At 36.0% G+C, this 19,975-nt stretch overlaps 1 protein-coding gene across 4 annotated transcripts in view; it reads left to right on the forward strand.

Moving 5' to 3' along the window:
• Herc2 (HECT and RLD domain containing E3 ubiquitin protein ligase 2) overlaps positions 1 to 19,975 on the forward strand; it is a 188,495-nt gene that overhangs the window by 61,310 nt on the left and 107,210 nt on the right. For 3 of the 4 annotated variants that reach the window (XM_076851266.2, XM_076851268.2, XM_076851269.2), the window contains exons 21-35: positions 2,212 to 2,396; positions 3,703 to 3,858; positions 4,519 to 4,704; positions 9,375 to 9,545; positions 9,929 to 10,032; positions 11,208 to 11,358; positions 13,270 to 13,484; positions 13,743 to 13,875; positions 13,978 to 14,105; positions 14,198 to 14,393; positions 15,164 to 15,297; positions 16,301 to 16,474; positions 16,551 to 16,687; positions 16,810 to 16,961; positions 17,626 to 17,817. In XM_076851266.2, the coding sequence (XP_076707381.2) occupies positions 2,212 to 2,396; positions 3,703 to 3,858; positions 4,519 to 4,704; positions 9,375 to 9,545; positions 9,929 to 10,032; positions 11,208 to 11,358; positions 13,270 to 13,484; positions 13,743 to 13,875; positions 13,978 to 14,105; positions 14,198 to 14,393; positions 15,164 to 15,297; positions 16,301 to 16,474; positions 16,551 to 16,687; positions 16,810 to 16,961; positions 17,626 to 17,817 (2,414 nt within the window). The remainder of the gene's footprint in view (positions 1 to 2,211; positions 2,397 to 3,702; positions 3,859 to 4,518; positions 4,705 to 9,374; positions 9,546 to 9,928; positions 10,033 to 11,207; positions 11,359 to 13,269; positions 13,485 to 13,742; positions 13,876 to 13,977; positions 14,106 to 14,197; positions 14,394 to 15,163; positions 15,298 to 16,300; positions 16,475 to 16,550; positions 16,688 to 16,809; positions 16,962 to 17,625; positions 17,818 to 19,975) is intronic. The other variant, XM_076851267.2, reaches the window with a different exon arrangement.

The raw sequence follows: 19,975 nt of genomic DNA on the forward strand, positions 1-19,975 counted from the left end.
GTATAGAAGTAAATTTTGCCTCATAAAAATTTTAGAGAATTGGAAAAGAAAAATGTATTCATAGCCTTTTTATTAACAGAACACCAATGATCCAGGCTCTTCACAAATATAGACAACATGTCCCTCCATTTGTGTGGATAGATATAATTTTATTTACTTGCATGTTGGTGAGTGGAGGATATTTATATGTAGATTTAGATATTTATATGTATTTCTTTCAGCCTAAAGATGAAAGAGATTTTGGAGACATTTCATGTCCTTTGGTGTATAGAAAACTTGGGTTGAAGAAATTACTACTTGCCAAAAATAAGCTGGGAAGAGATTTGAGAATAATTCTTCATTCTTAACACTGGCAGAGAGCCACAGAATACCATTTTTTTTTTTTAGAAGCACATGTCTTTTTTTTTTTTTTAAATTGTAGTTGAATACAATATCTTTATTTAATTTAATTTTTTTTATGTGGTGCTGAGGATTGAACCCAGGGCCTTGCACATGCGAGGCAAGTGCTCTACCGCTGAGCCACATCCTCAGCTCCCACAGTACCATTTTTATTAAAAAGCAAAGAGCAGTAAAGTTTTTTAAATTAGCGAACCCTACTGGAATTAGATTTTGAATTTTATGATAAGGAAATAAGTTAAAATATTTATGATATTTTGTTACTATCTTGCTTCTTTAGGTATAGCATAAGTGCCAAATTCTAGACTTGTTCCTTCTGTTTCAATGTCAGGGTAGGTTATTGGGTAGTGAAGTTGAAAGTTGAGGTCAGATGCGTAGTGGCAACCCCAGTGCATGCTCATCTTTATTTTGTGTGACAAGGATGATGCATTGCTCCTTCATAGGCAGTCTGGGTGTGAGTCAAGTTGCTATGGGACTTCTAGCCACTGACTGTGTCTGTCTCCTGCTCCTGTCCTCATTTATACTGTTGACAGTTTCCTGGTGTGAACCATGGGGCAGGTGCCACTGACAGTTCTTCTCAACAAATCTACTGTCATATTAGGAATTAAAGAAATGAAGCCAAAAGCATGTCCTTGACCTTGGTGTTATGCAGAGATCCTCAGGTCTGTCTTTTGGTGGCAGTGGCAGTGAAATGTATTGTATAGTCTAGCCACACACACTCTTGGCTTGGATGGGGCTAGTGGAATATACCTGGTTCAGTGGCAGCCCTGGAACTAGGCCCTACTTCAGTTGTTCTCCCCTCTGTTGAATTCTGACTTCAATAATCTACCCTTTCCTTTTTATTCTCAGTACCAGAGATCAAGTCCTAGCTTGCTTATTGCTTGAGACTTTTGCTGTATGGCAGGGTCCCTCTCCCTCATCCCCTCTAGTTTGCTTTCACCCTGCCCTAAGATTACCTTCTTTGAACACATTTGTGGCAGAGGTCATTTTCCTTTCAAAACCTCAGTATCTTGGTGTTGCAGAATCTAGTCCTAATAGCCTGGCCCTCTGTTACCTTCAGTGTCCCCTTCCTGCTTCTGTGTCTTGTTCTCCTCACCTTTGTTCCTTTGTACTCTGCATTATGGAATCAGAAACTTTACTGTTCTTCTAATGGAACCTCTTGGAAACTCATGATTTTTGTCCTTTCTCCCCATCTGCTGATGGCTCATGCTCATGGCTCAATTCACATTGCTCAGTTGGGATTGGAGTTAATGCCACTTTCCTTGTTGCCGTGTTCTTTGGGCACCTGTTATGCTGCCCTGGAGTTGTTTGTACCTTCTTTGGTCTCCTTTCTCATATTCTCTGTGTCCTGATTACCCTCCACATGACCTGCCCCATGTTGCCCGTGCTGGTCAGGTAGAAACAGCAATGCACGCAAGTCTTGTCTTTAAGAGTAGATCATGTTTATATATTTGAAATGTAGCTTTAAACAAAAAGTGCCAGTTTTTGTTTTTTTTTCCCAAAAGTTTGTATAGGAGTATTCCTTTTTGAGTAAGATCTGCTTTCAGATTGGACCATTCCACGAAGCTCTGAAGCACATTGGTAAGCAAAGGGGCATTGTATCTTTTGAATCTTCTTTGCTCCTGTGCTCAGTTTTGACTAAGGTCGTGCTTCTTGAAGATATACCTGACACATTTGGGGTTGGTAGCCAGCTGGAGGTGACCTGCATGTATGTTTTGTGCTTCTGATATTAGCTTATGTAGTGATTTATACCCCATCCATCTTTTTAACATAAATAATTTGTTTAATTTGCAAACCTTTTTTTCCTCTGCATAGAAACATTGCTTCTCAGACTGTAGCCAGATTGAAAGATGTTGCTCGTCGAATTTCATCGTGTCTGGACTTTGAGCAACACAGTCGTGAACGATCTGCTTCATTGGATTTGTTACTGCGTTTTCAACGTTTACTTATTAGTAAACTTTATCCAGGAGAAAGTATTGGTCAAACCTCAGATATTTCTAGTAAGTTGCTTAAAATGTGAAAGAATCTTTGTGTTTTTTAAATTTAGGCTTTTGACATGCTTGTTCTGTATGTGCAGATGTGTTATTCTCATACTATAAAATGCACCCATTTTGGTGCCTTCATTTGCATCTACTTTCTTTGATCTAGTATTTTTGTGTCAGACTGATCAATATATTTTATTTCATTGTCTTAACGTTTAAATTCTTTAGACATAATACTTAGATGCCTTTGTGTTCAGTTTATTCTCACAAAAGATTTGTCAGATGTGTTTCACATTTTGTCAAACTCTGGTGACTGACATGACATGGGAATTGAATAGTGACAGAATGACTGTTCATATGCCACACAGGGAAGACAGCTGGGTGTAGTGGGAGGAGGACTGAGTTTCAGGGATAGCTCTGGATAATTAATAGCTGTTAGACTTTGAATTAAGTCTCTTGGGTTTAAACATTTCTCGTCTGCAGAATTGGGGTAATCCCTGAGGATGACAACAGGATGATTCGTAAGTGCTATGCACCACATAGGACATGGTGCCTCTCTGCCAGGGTTAGAAAGATGTGCTGCTTTTGCTAATATTTTTATAACTTAGTTACTTTCTGAAAGGAGTTAGGCAGTGTCAGTGATGGAAATATGTAGATTTATGATCTGAAAGAGATGACCGTCTTGTAGGCAAAACCACAAGGATTAAAAAGCTATTAATAACCATATAGGCAGAAAGTTGAAGGTTTTAATGAGACTGAAAAATACCTAGCTTTGTTCAATGAGAATAATTTACAAGCCTTAGGAAAACAAGCATTTTTGTATTAGATATAAAAATTTTAAAAATCTATAAATTATGACTTTAGTATTTATAAACCCAAATTTCTAGGTATTTTGTGGTATAGAGTATAAAATTTAACATAATCAGATTTATTGTCTCTCATGTTATATGACATAAAAAGAGTCAAGAAACTTACTGAGATACTGTTTCAAAACTTAAAACCATCTAACTAACTGACTAACTAACTAACTAAATAAGTGAAAGAAGGAAGGAAGAAAGGAAGGAAGGATTGGGGATGTAGCTCAGTGATAGAGTGCTTACCTAGCTTGCACAAAGTCCTGAGTTTGCTTCCCAGTATCACAGAAACCAAAAACCAAACCAAACCAAAACAAGAAAACCAAACCAAGCCAAGGAGTAAGGGTTCATAGATTCCTGTTTGGGAAAATTATTTCAGGTAAAAAATACAAACTTGAGAGTAAAATGGTAGAGCAGTTTGTTTGCAGAGTAAATTTTTAATAGTGAAAATTTCGAAATCTTTCTTCAAGGTCCTGAGTTAATGGGTGTTGGCTCCTTGCTGAAAAAGTACACAGCTCTTCTGTGTACACACATTGGTGATATACTGCCTGTGGCAGCTAGCATTGCTTCTACCAGCTGGCGACACTTTGCAGAGGTGGCTTGCATTGTAGAAGGGGACTTCACAGGTATCTATCTTACTTCTGCCTATGGGCAAATGTTTATTTTAGGAGATTGATGAACGCTAAAATGTACCTTTTCTAGATAAAATTGCATGTATTTATTGTATAAATTTTCTGGTCCTCTTGTCTTTTTTTTTAGCTTTTGGCAATTTGTTGTGCTAAGCCATCTGATAGGGGAATCATAACCCTTTAAATATAATTGGTGGTTTAGATTTATAACATCACTTTAACACTTCAATAATGAGCTCAGTGGTAATTGTTTAATTTTATTTGGGCAACATAAAAATTCGTTGCCCCCTTCAAAATCATAATACATTCTAATATTGCCTAATGTTTTTTAATGTTTTTTAAAATAAGGTTAGAACATTATTTTTGAGTCCCTCTTTTTCTGATGGTAAACATAGTGTTAAACATTTACTTCTTTGAATGAAAGACTATAGTTCATAATTCTGTGTTTGAAACATTTTTTTGAAAAAAAATTCAACTTTGAGCGTTCTTTTTGGTAGCTGTATCCCTCTTTCAAAATAAAAGATAAAATAATCCTACAGAAAAGACATGCATTCCTTATTTTATGACTTATAATTTAAACAGAGTAGGGTTTTGCATAGCTTTTATAGGATATGCACTTTAAATTTTAATGCCTTTTAAATTTCTTTTTAAATATAGGTGTTCTCCTTCCAGAACTAGTAGTTTCTATAGTGCTACTTCTCAGTAAAAATGCTGGTCTCATGCAAGAGGCTGGAGCTGTTCCTCTTCTGGGTGGCCTGTTGGAACACCTGGATCGCTTCAACCACTTGGCTCCAGGAAAGGAACGGGATGATCATGAAGAGTTAGCCTGGCCTGGCATAATGGGTATGGCATCTTAACTTAGGAATTTCACTGAGGAAAACTTTATCTTTATCTAATCCATTCTTGTCTTTCTGTTACATTTTACAAAGGAAGACTGATTATTTGCCATTTCCACTGATGGCAGTGGCGAGGGAAAATGAAGATAATCTAAATCGGGAGAGATTTGGGTTGCATTTAAGAAAGTCTCTTGTATTAGTAATTGTTGTTAAGTCCTAAAATGGACTACTTAGAAAGTACTGGAAAGCCCTTTCCTGGAAGGGGTCTCCAGAAGATACTGTTGAGGTGGTTAGACATGGTGCAGCTCAGGAGGCAGGAATTGGTCTGGGCTGACTTTCCCATCCCAAAGTCATTGGTGTTATTTGGCTTCAATGAGTGCTTTCTTGTAGATACTGTCTGTAGTGCATTCCAAATTAAAGTGAAACTTCGATGTCCCAAAGCTAGAGCTTTGGCATTTTTTTAAATGTAAGTCACCATCCATAGTTCTTGTTTCTTGGATTCAGAATTAATCTAAATCATGGTTCCTAAAAAATGAAAGCTCCAGCTGAGTGGGCTTTTTCCTCTTATATTTTAGACCCTCATCTTTACCACATAGGAACTTAAAACAAGAGATGGCAGTTTGCCAAGGAAAACAGCCTTAGGATTATCAAATGTAGTTTTTGACTTTAAATACAATTTTACTTTCAGCATTTGTTTGCTTTTGTTTAGGAGTGAACTTAAATTGTCATGTTATTTTTGTCTCTATAGTTAATATGACTGAGGGCATTTAATTTGATCAGCATTTTACTAATTTTAAAGACTTTTTAAAAATTATGAAATATAACACAAAAGTAGGGAAAACTAAGTTATATCCATGCAGGCTAAATGTGGAATATGGCAGGACTCAGCCAAACACTGCCTTGTCTGCCTACACCATGTCTCTCTACAGGTGGGGGGGCATTGTCCCCTTATTTCTTAGGATCATTTTATTATCTAAGCTTGTGTTCTTGCACAACATAGTTTTAATTGTGTCTGTTCCTGGAGTTCATATACATGGAATTTTACAGTACGTGTCCACTGGTGTCTGATTTTTGCCTCAGCATTTAGTTCCTGAGCTTCATCATGCCATTTAATTTTTTCACTTTTATTGCTATATGTAGTGTATCTTTGAGTATACCACAATTAATTCATTCTACTTATTGATGGAAATATAAATTGTTTCCAGGTTTAGGTTATAGTTGATAAAAATTGGTTTAGACATGTTTGTTGCTTGGTAGAATTGCTGGTTTGTAGAGGAGGCTTTACTGTAGAGTGCCAGTTTCCTATAGTTATGCCCATGTTCATCTGTATTGCAAAGCATGAGGATTCTTGCAGTTCCACCTCCACACCCAGACCTGGCATTGTCAGTGCTTCCTGTTTTAGGCATTCTGGAGGGTGTGCACTGGTATTTTTGCTGTATGTTCAGAAACATTTTCCTGATTATTAATAAGGGTTAATACCTTTATATATGTGTTGTGTTAACCAGTTGAATGTTCTGTTTTGTGAAGTGTCAGCTCAAGCTTTCAACCCATTTTTCTATCTGGCTGTTTCTCTTTTTTAATATTTCATAGTGTTATTGTACATTTGGATATAAGCTTTTGGCTCTCTTTCTTGCATAGATTTTTCTTTTTGATCTTTTTATGTTTTTTTTTCATTTTTAAAAAAATTTAATTTGTTATATATGACAGCAGAATGTATTACAATTCATATTATACATATAGAGCACAATTTTTCATATCTCTTCTTGTACACAAAGTAGAGTCACATCCTTTGTGTCTTCATACATGTACTTAGGGTAATAATGTCCATCTCATTCCACTATCTTTCCTTCCCCCTTGCCTCCTCCACCCCTTTCCCCTTTGCCTTATCTAGAGTTTATCTAATCCTCCCATGGCGCCCCCACCCCCCATTATGAGTCAACAGCCTTAAATCAGAGAAAATATTCCACATTTGGTTTTTTGGGATTGGCTAACTTCACTTAGCATTATATTCTCCAACTGTGTCCATTTGCCTGCAAATGCCATGATTTTATTCTCTTTTAATCCTGACTAATATTTCATTGAGTATATATACCACATTTTCTTTATCCATTCATCTACTTTTATGATGTTTTTGGATGAATGGAAGTTTAATTTTAAAAAATCCAACTTGTTAATCTTTTTATGGTTGTTCATTTTGTGCTCTAAGAAGTCTTTTCTTTACCCACATCTTCTTACACATTATATTTACAAGTTTTAGCATACTAACTTTCACATTTGGAGTCATAGCACACTTAGAGTTGGGTTTTGTGGCAGTTTTGAGATAGGGTTTATTGTGCAAGCACTTTTGGGTGAAAGGCTTGTTCTTGGTCACTTTTGTGGAGTGCTACCTTGGTCTAGGTCAAGTGACTGTACCTGTGTCTGTTGTCACTTACAGCTCTTTTCTTCTTGACTGACTGCACTTTCCAGGCCCTTAGATAAATTGTCAAGTAGAAATGTTGGCACTGTGCATCCTTGTTTTATTTCTACTAGGAAACAAGACAGTTTTTTAGAGAAAATGCTTTTCATTTTCACATATGGCATACAATGTTTGTTGTAGGATTCTTTTTGTACATTTTTTTTAATATTAAAGATGTTTCCTTTTGCTTTTGTTTTGTGATGAAGTTTCATTTATGATTGGATGTGAAATTTTGTCAAGCATTTTTCTGTAAATCAGGATGATCTTTAAAGTTTCCTTTTTCTATTAATGTGTCAAACATTAAATCACTCTTCTATTTTTGGAAAGAAACTGTCTTGGTTATAATATTGGTCATATAAATATTTATTGCTGATCTTAGTTTGCTATTTTTTAAAGACTTTTTACATCTGTGTTTGTAATATTTCTGAATTTCTTTGCATCTATGTTTGCCATTTTCCTTATAATTTTTTCTATGACCTGTTATTTTCTTTTCTTGAAATACCATATAAGTTATTGATAACCAGTACCCCTTTGTTCTAAGGAAGCTGTAATGTGGGAAGAGGGCAGCTCCCATGCTTTTAGCACTTCTTGACAATCTGTTTATCTGAGAATGTTAGCTAGGCAGGGGAGAAAGTAGTTGATCGAGCTGAGAACAGAAAAACAATAGACATTTAGGTTTTGATTACCAGGATTATGCTCGTCTTGTAGAGGGAGTTGGAGAATGTTCTTTCTTCTTGTTTTCTTGGAAGGGTGTGTATTAGATTGTTAGAATTTGCCATATAATTATCTTGGCCTGTAGTTTTCTTTGAACATTCTTTTTTAGTGGTCAGGGATGGGGTAGAATTAAACTTATTTTTTAAATTGCAATAAATATGTGTAACTTAAAATTTACTGTTTTAATTTGTGTGTGTGTGTGTGTGTGTGCGCGTGCGCACTCGCATATGTGCAAGTGAATTGAGAATTGAACCCAGGGCACTTTACCACTGAGCTACATCCTCAGCCTTTTTTCAGTTTTGAGATAGGGTCTCTCTAAGTTGCCCAGGCTGGCCTTGAAGTTGCAATCCTCCTGCCTGAGCCTCCCAAGTACCTGAGATTCCAAGCATGCATCCCCACACCAGACCATTTTAACCATTTAAAATTTTTAAAAATTTTTTTGGTACTGGAGATTGAACCCAGGGGCACTTAACCACTGAGCCACATCCTCAAACCTTTTTTGTATTTTATTTAGAAATCGGGTCTCTCTGATTTGCTTACCAGAGTTGCTGAGGCTGGCTTTGAACTTATAATCCTTCTGCCTCAGCCTCCTGAAATGCTAGGATTGCAGGTGTGTGCCACTGGACTTGGCTCATTTTTATCATTTTTAAGCGTACACTTCAGTGGCATTGCGTATATTCACGTTGTTATGCAATAATATTATTCATCTGTAGCATTTTTTCATTTTCTCCAACTGAAACTCTTTACCCACTCAAGACTAACTTTTTATTTTCCCCACTGTCAGCCCCTGACAGCTTTGCTCTCAGCTGTTTGGTTAACTTTAGGTATAATTTGTATAGGATGGATATGATCCAAGTTTGATTCCCCCTGACCCAACCATTTTTTAATAATACTGAATTGGTGTCCTAGCATTTTCAAAGGTGACCAATCAGATTTTACTTTTTTTGAGTGCCATTATCAATCAGTAGAATTTTATTAATTTGATGTTTATTAACTCAAAAGTAAATTTTAGATTTTATTTTTTTCTAAAATATAGATTTAAATGTAAATGTCCTTCCTCAATTATACCTTTAGCTATTTATTTCAAGATTTGATCGATAATATTTTCATTATCACTTATTTTCTAATTTCCATAGCCATTATTTTCTTAGAATTTTGGGTTACTTAGAAGTATATTTTATAATTTTCAAATATGTGGACAATTTTTTTTCTTATTTTTACCAGTTCCTAGTTTTAACTATGTTATAGCCAGTACAGGCTCTTAATTTTGTCTTTGAAATCAGTTGAGATTTCCTCTGTGGCCTGGCACATAGCCAGATTTGACTCCTGCTGAGTAAGTTTTTAAAAATATCATTCTGTATTTAATAGAATTTGTTTGTAGTGTTAGTTGTAGAAAGAGTAAGTTATTCTCCTATTACAATTGTAAATTGTAAAATTTCTATTCTTTCTGTTTGGTTTTTCATTTGACTGTTGATCTATTGATTGATTTTTGGTTTCTGTATATGCAGAGTCATTTTTTACAGGTCAGAACTGTAGAAATAATGAGGAAGTGACACTTATACGCAAAGCTGATTTGGAGAACCACAATAAAGATGGAGGCTTCTGGACTGTGATTGATGGGAAGGTGTATGACATAAAGGACTTCCAGACACAGTCATTAACAGGAAATAGTATTCTTGGTAAGGCTGTATGTTTTTTTTTTTTTTTTTTTTGTCTTTCATGGTTAAAAGTTAATAACGTGTTATTTTAAGCAGAGGGGTCAGCTTATAAGTGATCTCTTCTGTTCTTCAGCCTCTACATATTTTCATTTATCTATGACTTTTAGTGTTTATCTTATCAACAAATTCAGGCCCACTTGAAGAAGTTCTGTGCATTATCATTTTGTTTCAATACTTACTGGAATTTGTTCCCATTTTCTGTGTTGGTTCAGGCAGTCCTGGGAGAAAGTGAGAGATAATTATGCTCTGTAACCCTCACTTTCGTGTTAACCTGCTTGCTATTTCTATATAGCTGTCTAGGCACATTGCATTGAAATCATGTGCTCCTTTCCTTTTTGTTTCAGCTCAGTTTGTAGGTGAAGACCCAGTGGTAGCTTTAGAAGCTGCTTTGCAGTTTGAAGACACACGGGAATCAATGCATGCTTTCTGTGTTGGCCAGTATTTGGAGGTGAGACCTTCCACGAGTGATGTGGGGGACGTCTGGGGAGGCCCTTTGTGTGTTTGTGATAGAATGAGTTTTAGTCAGAAGTACTCATATTTGGGCCCTCTGGGGGAGTTTAGTGATAAACATGAAAATTGGTTAGAAGTTTTTTTCATAAATGAAATTACACTTAAGATTTATGATCTGTTGGTTTTGAAAACTTTAAAAAAATTTTTTTAAGTTGTAGATGAACACATACCTTCATATTATTTATTTATTTATTATGTGGTGCTAAATATTGAACCCAGTACCTCACACATGCTAAGCAAGTGCTCTACCACTAAGCTACAACCCCAGCCCTGAAAAATTATTTTTAAAGTTGTTAATGTGTAAGAAATATAGACACTATTCCACAAAAAAGGAGTTTAACTTTTGGTCTTTAAAATTTTGTTGTGTAAACTTAGGTAGAAATTTGGAATGGTTTAATACACCGAGTTATATAATTTTGGGGAAGAATTGTAGGAGCATAATTCTATAGGATAGAAGTAGGTCTTTCCCATAGATTTCTGAGGATTGGACTTTATATATTGGGATTGGCTTTCCAGGTTTAATAAAATTCAGTAAATATTGTAGGGTAGGGCTTGAAGCATTTTATGAAAGGGAAAACTGTAAACTGTCTGATGTGACTGGAAAAATTTTAAGATTATTTTTACATGAAATAAAAATAAACTCTTTTTTAATGAGTTTGCTTTTTATTAGAATTAAGTATTTCCTCCACGAGTGGTCACAATTTATTAACCTATAGTAACACTTATATATTTTGTTTCTCATTGAGTTCTTTATGCACATATCAATTCACTGTTTTCTGAAGCATTGTATATAATCACTGTGGAAACTCTATTTAATTTCCTAAGGGATATTCTAGCTAAGTTGTTTATCTGTACTTCTTCCCCCACCTCCCCATAGATTGGTGTGTCTGCTGTCTGCTTTCTAGGATGTGTGGGTTTTTTGTGGTATCTAGTTACTTGAGCATAGTGGTATTAAGATCATTGTAGAATGTAGGAACAGGGTGCCCAGAACATCCAGTTGCCCTCTTCATGGCTCAGGAATGTGTTGAGTACATAAACTATTGTTCTTTTAGGTTTTATGTTTTAAATTAATCTTGTTTTCTTAGACTGATGTTGAAATTAAATTTTTTCCAGCCTGACCAAGAAGTGGTTACCATACCAGATCTGGGAAGTCTTTCTTCACCACTGATAGACACAGAGAGGAATCTGGGCCTCCTTCTTGGATTACATGCTTCCTATTTAGCAATGAGCACACCGCTGTCTCCTGTGGAGGTTGAATGTGCCAGTAAGAAAAACTTTGTTTTCTGCTAACCAATCAGATTATTTTAGTTGAGCCATCAGTGCCATTAAGGATAGGAGAGGGGTAAAAATCAGCTGTTACTGATGAAAAATAATAAGGGTAATGAGATTCCACCAGTTAGTTAGATACAGCTTTCCTTTGTCTTATGGTCTATGGCCTCAGGAAAGCTAGCTAGTGTGCAGGAATGTCTGTCCTCTGACAGTCTCATGAATTGCATGTGACAAATGGGTCCAATATAACCATTATCTCTAAATTGCATGGTGTGGATTAGCTGTTCCTATTAGGAATAGCCTTCTGTTTAAGAATTGCATTTTTACCAGACTTAAGTCACATACATTTTGGAATGACAGCTTCTGCAACATCTAAAATATTAAAATTTCTCTGTATCTCCAATGATGGAATTAACCTTCTTTTCATGTAGTTGTATATTTCTCCTCTGTGCACCTGTCCTTCCAGCAAGTATATGTTGAACAGTTTTAGTTGTTCATATCAATTACCATGCTGGGCATTAGGAATGCAGAGATGGATAGGATATGCTTCCACTCTCAGCTGCTTGTTTGATATTGAGCCAACTTGCTAAGTGGGTCAGAAAACAGGGTGGTAAATGATGATATGGAGGCATTTAGAAGTGCTTCTGCTGAAGAAAGGTTCCACAGTGGCAGCAGTCCTGGAACTAGGTGTGGGAGATTCTGGGGAGAAACACAGATCATAAGGGTCACTGTTGAGAAGGATGGGGTCACTAACTTTTTGTCAGAGTGGACATCTGTTGAGGATGACCTTGGTGTCTACTTGGTCCCCTGTGGAGCAGTCCTTTGGGCCCATGCCCTCACTATGCCTGCCTGCATTCCTCCTTCGGACAGGTCATAATAGAGGAGGATGAATTTCCCACAAATCATCAGAAAGTGAGAATGGGAAACTCCAAGGTAGAAAGAGTAAATAGTGCTATGGGCCCTGGTGGATGGGGGCTGAATCCACTGCAGAATCAGATCTGAAGCGTATCTTTGAGGGATAAAGAGGCGTTCCCAGTGTTCTGAATAGAGCCATGGAGAGTCAGGATCAGATTTGTGTTTTATAATAGCTAATGCAGTCATTTGGGGGGATGCTCCTGAATGCTCTAAATCTAAATGTTCAGTGAAAGAATTCTGAGTGCTTCTCAGATTTGACTGTGTGTTTGAAACAATACTCTGTTAACCTAAATCATTAATAAAAATCCATAGTGATATATATTCTGACTCTTTTTGGGTATATTTTCTTCCCATTGTCATAGAAGTTATATTTAATATTCCTGTCTGCTCTAACAGATGGCATATTCTTGTTGAACCTGTCATTTCTGTATCTTGTACTGCACACAGGTTCTTCTTTCCAGTTCATTTGGTCTCCCATCTCTAAGATCTTTCCTTTTCAAAGTTTTGTGTTGTTTTAAAATATTCTCTTGTTTTATTACTTTATAAATACTCTAATAATATTAGCCTACCCTAAGGATGTTCTTTATAGATAATGTTCAGCTATGCTCTTCCCCCTGTCTGCATACTCAGCATTGATAACATGGCAAGACAGGAGGTCAGAAAAAAATTTAGCGCTTAGGCTCAGGTTTATTTATTTTTTGGTACTGGGAATTGATTCTTTCTTATATCTGATGCTGAATTTCACCTAAATTGAGCATTCAGTTCAGTGTTTTTTTGTTTATTTGTTTGCTTTTTAATTTTTTTTTTTAGTTGTAGTTGGACACAATACCTTTATTTTATTTATTCATTTTTATGTGCTGTTGAGAATCTAACCTAGTGCCTCGCCTGTGCTCGCCAAGCGCTCTGCCACTGAGCCACAACCCCAGCCCCTGTTTGTTTCTGAAGAGTACAATCAGGTTCCTTTTTTAATACTTGCTCCTGCATTTTCTAGAGTGGCTTCAGTCATCCATTTTCTCTGGAGGTTTACAGACCAGCCAGATCCACTATAGCTACAATGAGGAGAAAGATGAGGACCACTGCAGCTCTCCTGGGGGCACACCTGCCAGCAAATCCCGACTCTGTTCTCACAGACGGGCTCTTGGTGACCATTCCCAGGCATTCCTGCAAGCCATTGCAGACAATAACATCCAGGACCACAATGTGAAAGTAAGCCAGACCTTCCCCAACTTCTGACTCAGTATTCTGAGAACTTTGAATTATGAATATTGTCATGCCTTTATGAATAGCACAGTTTTTGTGTATTATTGAAAGTATTTTGAGGTAAGAAACTGGTTCTGTTCATGTGTCAGCAAGGTTTCAGAGCATTCATTACTGATTGCAAATACATCAGAAGCTGTGGCCCACTAGGATTTATGAAGATTCACTGGGTAGCTCTGAAGTTTTCTCTGGCCATTTCTGTTGCAGGACTTTCTGTGTCAAATTGAAAGGTACTGTAGGCAGTGCCACTTGACCACACCCATTACCTTTCCTCCTGAACATCCTGTGGAAGAGGTTGGCCGTTTGCTATTATGTTGCCTCTTAAAACATGAAGATTTAGGTATGAAGCTCAATTCCACATATTTTAGCTGTACTGAGATCTTCCAATTGACATGTAATATACATTTTTTTCTGCTCTTCCCTCCTTTTAAATGCCTTACAGGTCATGTGGCATTAGCTTTAGTTCATGCAGGCACGCTTGGTATTGAGCAAGTAAAGCACAGAACATTGCCTAAATCAGTGGTGGATGTTTGTAGAGTTGTCTACCAAGCAAAATGCTCACTCATTAAGGTGAATACATTTTAATTCTCTTTCTCCTTTGCTGTGCATTCAGTTGCTGAAATACTTGTTGTTAAGTTTTTTGTTCACATTTAACTTTGCAGACTCATCAAGAACAGGGCCGTTCTTATAAGGAAGTCTGCGCTCCTGTTATTGAACGTTTGAGATTCCTCTTCAATGAATTGAGACCTGCGGTATGCAATGACCTCTCTATAATGTCTAAGTTTAAACTGCTAAGTTCTTTGCCCCGTTGGAGGAGGATAGCTCAGAAGATAATACGAGAACGAAGGAAAAAGAGAGGTAAGAATATGAAAGGTGGGCTGGGGATGTGGCTCAAGCGGTAACGCGCTCGCCTGGCATGCGCAGGGCACTGGGTTCGATCCTAGCACCACATAAAAATAAAATAAAGATGTTGTGTCCACTGAAAACTGAAAAATAATTATTAAAAAATTCTCTCTCTCTCAAAAAAAAAAAAAAAAAGAATATGAAAGGTTGGGAAATACTGTTAAAGCAACTACATGTATTGAATCCCTGATTTTAGAGAAAAGCTGCTTGCTATTATTCAGTGTACTTGGCAGTTCCACATACTGCCATGATATTTATGTGTACTTATAATTAAACATAAAGAGCCTGCTTATTTTTCCAAAAGATCAGATAATGAAACAACTGGGAATTCAATGTGTTATGATTTGGTAACTAGAAAATTAATACTGTAAAAAGTAAATACTGAGACTTTACTAGACTGATGGGAAAAAGAAAGTTTTTTTTTTTTTTAAATTTATTAAATTTAATGTCAGTTGTCTTGATAATGAGAGAGTAGAATATTAGAGCTCCTACCCTTCAGAGGACACTCATTCTTTTTGTCCTTGACACAGTGTGGCAGAGTGTTATTACTGGTTGTCATGGGAAACTAATTGTGATACTTTTGTCATTTCATCATTATGGTTTACAATGTTGTTTACGTGTTTCTTTGAAGAAAATATTCATTTTTCAGGCGAACTTCAATGTTTCCTGATTTAAAATTTTATTTAAGTAAATGATTTTTCATAATGCATGATGTTTTCAAACAGTGCCTAAGAAGCCAGAATCTACTGATGATGAAGAAAAAATTGGGAATGAAGAGAGTGATTTAGAAGAAGCTTGCATTTTGCCTCATAGTCCAATAAATGTGGATAAAAGACCCATTACAATTAAATCTCCCAAGGTGAAGTATTTTCTGTGATTCTGAGATTGGATGAATAGAAACATAGCACACGGCAAATGAATTTGCAAGTATTGCCTTTGTTCTGAGCACCTTTAGGGTAGTGAATAAAACCAGATTGTAATTAAAAGTACAGCCCCCATTGATGCCTAATGGACTTGACTGATGGTACTCTGGTCATAGCTATAGCTAGAGAAGTGTGTACTTTTATTTTTGGTACTAACTTGCATCATTATTCATTTGCCATTTATTGAATGTATCATATCCTTTGTTCCAGAAAATGTTTCCTGCGGCTATTAACATGAAGGGAATCTTAAACTTTATATGCAGAGTTAGCCTGTTCCAAAGTATATTAATATAGAGATTATAAATTCACTTATAAACATTGCATAATTTTTTGAATAAAAACTATATATTATAAAATACCTGGGTATGGTGGCTTATTTAGCTCAGCACTAGAACACATTCCTAGAATGTGTGAGGTCTTGGGCTTGATCCCCAACATCACAAAAAAACAACCGACAAAACAAAAACTTATTCATTTAAATTTATTTATTTTTATTTTTAGTTGTGGATGGACACAGTACCTTTATTTTATTTATTTATTTTTATGTGGTGCTGAGGATTGAACCCAGTGCTTCTCATATGTGAGGCAAGTGCTCCACCACTGAGTACAACTCTAGCCTTGATTTAAATTTATTGCCATTATTTATTTATATTAAAGTAACTTTTAGAATACACGTTAATAAGATAAACTAGCCAGGTGTGATGGCTCATGCTTGTACTCTTAGCAGCTCAGGAGGCTGAGGTGGGAGGATCGAGAGTTCAAAGCAGCCTCAGCAAAAGTGCTAAGCAATTCAGTGAGACCCTGTCTCTAAATAGAAAATACAAAAAAAAAAAAAAGATGTGGCTCAGTGGTCGAGTGCCCCTGAGTTCAGTCCCCAGTACCCCCCCTTCCCCCCGAAAAAGTGATAAACTAATGGTGCGTATTGTTCTTGTTTGTTAGGATAAATGGCAGCCACTGTTGAATACAGTTACAGGTGTTCACAAATACAAATGGTTGAAGCAGAATGTTCAGGGTCTTTATCCACAGTCTGCCCTCCTCAGTACAATTGCTGAATTTGCCCTTAAAGAAGAGCCTGTGGATGTGGAAAAAATGAGAAAGTGCCTACTAAAACAGGTAATGTTTTATGAGAACATTTCTCTCTTCATCGAGTAATAAACCCAACACTGAACTGTATGCATTCATCTTGCAGTTGGAGAGAGCAGAGGTTCGCCTGGAAGGGATAGATACAATTTTGAAACTGGCAGCCAAAAATTTCCTACTTCCATCTGTGCAGTATGCTATGTTTTGTGGATGGCAAAGGCTTATTCCTGAGGGAATTGATATAGGGTAATACTTTATAACATTTTTTCTTAATTATGGGAATCTGTGGCAACACAACATTGTTCTACTGAAGTTAAAAGTCTGGCAATGTCCTAAGTAATTTCTTTTTTAAAATCTTTGTTTGAAAGGGAACCTCTTACAGATTGTTTAAAGGATGTTGATTTGATCCCGCCTTTTAATCGGATGCTACTGGAAGTAACTTTTGGCAAGCTCTATGCTTGGGCTGTTCAGAATATTCGAAATGTTTTGATGGATGCAAATGCCAAATTTAAAGAGCTTGGTGAGTTTAAAAAATTCCCCAGTGTTTAAAAGACTGTATTAAAGTTGATATTGTGGTAATGTCAATGACTCCATCAGCATCATTTCATAGTTTGGCATTCATTATATGTTGTAGATACTTGCAAATGCCACTTTTTGCTTTTAGTAACATTGTATATTAGATTGATAATCTAAGCCACTGTGAGCTTTCAGATTCTAAAGAGAACTTTCCAAATTTGACAGAAGACAAAATCTTGAAGTACTCTCATATAAACTACATTTTCACAGTTTAATGGTTATCACTTATGTTATACACTTGTAACATGTCTGTGTTCTGAATTAATACTTATTTCCTAGGTAATTTGAGCATCCACAATGAAATGCTAGGAGTGGTTTTGAGGGATAAAAGCGAAACATAACTGTTAGGTTGGGAATGAAAGGAGGCCCCAGGGATATTTAGAGAGCAGCATGCTAAGTCTTAGAGACAGATGGATATAACTGTGTGAGGAGTACAGGTGGAAGGACTGTTGTAAAGCAAGACATAGCTGCCCTGTGTCCATACTATATGGAGACTCACTGAAAAATAGAAGTTAAAATAAACACCAAAATACCAATGCTTTCTGTATCATGTATATTTTTATATTTGTAAATAAGAAATTGAGCGATTGAATGTTAATGCTTACCAGGTATTCAGCCTGTTCCTCTGCAAACCATTACCAATGAGAACCCCTCGGGACCCAGCTTGGGGACCATCCCGCAAGCACGCTTTCTTCTGGTAATGCTCAGCATGCTCACCCTGCAGCATGGTGCGAACAACCTCGACCTCCTGCTCAACTCCGGCACATTGGCCCTTACACAGACAGCACTACGGCTAATTGGTAGGTTGGCACCAGCTTTGGGTCTTTTATGAAAAATGTCACAACTTTGCTTTGATATCTCTCTCTTTTTCTTTTTTACTATGGTAAGATACAGATAATATAAAATTAGCTTTTAGCAATTTTAGATTTATAATTCCATGGTTTTAAGTACATTAACAATTTTGTGCAATTGCTACTACTATAGTTATAGAACTTTTCATCATCCCATGGGCAAACTCTATACCATTTAACAATCACTTTTGATTTCCTCCACTCTTCAGTCCCTGGCAATTGTAAATCTGCTTCTTTTTCTATAGATTTGCATATTCATGGTATTTCATAAAATGGAATCAAATGGAATTTGTGGCCTTTGGTGTCTGACTTATTTTAGTATTTTATGCCACTTTATGAGTGAAAAGTGTTTCATTATATGAATATATAGCATTTTGCTGTGTATTTGGGCTGTTTTTGCCATTTGGCTTTTGTGAGTAATTCTGCTAGGAACTTTTGTATACAAATCTTTGTTTGAACACCTCTGTCCAGCTCTTTTGATGATATACCTAGGGGCAGAATTGTAAGGTCATATGATGATATAACCATGCTTAATTTGTGGAGACATACCCACCTATTCCATAGTGGGGCACCATTTTACTTTCAAGGGCTTCTGTTTCTCTACATTCTTACCAACTGGTTATTTTTTGTTGTTTTTGTTGTTTTTGAATTAAGGGCATCCTAGTGGGTGGAAAGTGGTATCTCATTGAGGTTTTCATTTACATTTAACTAATGATGAGTGGATACTGACAATCTTTATATGTTGGCCATTTGCATATCCTCTTTGGGGAAATGTCTACATAGTTCCATTGTGCAGTTTTGAATTGGGTTGTTTGTTGGCCTTTTGTGGTTGAGTTGTAGGAATATCAATATCACTTAAGTGTACCTGATATTTAAGAGGAATTGACACCAATCCTCAAACTCTTCCAAAGATATTCCTGGTTGCTAGCCTTTTACATATCTGTAGATCTTTACTAGATATATGATTTGAGGAACTTTCTCCCATTCTGTGGGTTATTTTCCCTTTGATGCACTCAGTTTTCAATTTTGATGAAATCTATTTTTTTTTGGGTCATCATCTGCTTTTGGTATCATATTCAAAACACCATTGTCAAATTTAAGGAGGATGAAGATTGTCCCCTATGTTTTCTTCTGTAAGTTTTAAAAGTTTAGCTCTTATATTTAAAGTTGTAGTCCATTTTTAGATACATTTTTGCTTGATGCTAGGTAAGAGTCCAGCTTTTTGTTGTTGTTTTCCAGCTTTCCCAGTGTCATTTGTTTGAAAGATCATTTTTTCCCTCAACATGTGGGTATCCTTATGAAAAATAATTGTCTGTAGATATTGAAGGTTTTATTTCTGGATTCTAAGTTTCTTTCTGTTATTCTATATATCTATTATTTATGCTAGTACTGTACTGTTTTGAACATTGTGACTTTGTAGTAACATTTACAGACTTTTGAGTAGTGACTTTTGAATAGCAACTTTTGAGACATCAGGGTCTTTCAACTTTGCTTTTCTTTCTCAAGATTATTTTGGCTATTTTGGGTTCTTTGCATTTTCATATGAATTATTTTCTAAATCTACAAAAGCCTTTTGGAATTTTGTTAGGCATTATATACAATTTATAGGTCACTGGGGGAGTTTTGCCATCTTAATAATATTAACTTTTATTCTATGAATGTGAGATGTCTTTGCCTTTATTTAGGTCTTTAATTTCATTTAGCAATACTTTATAGTTTTACAGTTATTGGGGTAATGATGGCTTCACAGAATGAATTAGGAAGTGTTCCCTAATGCTCTCTTTTTTAGAGGGTTTGAAAGTAGGTGTTAATTCTTTTTTAAATGTTTGATAGAATTTACCTGTTAAGAAGAGTGGTTTTGTGTTTTCTTTGTGAGAAGTTATTGACTATTCATTCAATCTCTTTACTTGTTATAGATTAATTCAGATTTTCTATTTCTTCTTGAGTTAGGTTAGGTTATTTGTGTGATTCTAGAGTTTTATCCATTTCATCTAGGTAATCCTGTTTATTGGCATACAATTTTTTGTAATATTCTTTTATAAGCATTTTTATGCTGGTAGTAATTTTCTTACTTATATATCTGATTTTGTTTATTTGCATCTTCTCT

Source organism: Callospermophilus lateralis, chromosome 3 (assembly GCF_048772815.1).
Source record: "Callospermophilus lateralis isolate mCalLat2 chromosome 3, mCalLat2.hap1, whole genome shotgun sequence".
Lineage (NCBI taxonomy): Eukaryota > Metazoa > Chordata > Mammalia > Rodentia > Sciuridae > Callospermophilus > Callospermophilus lateralis.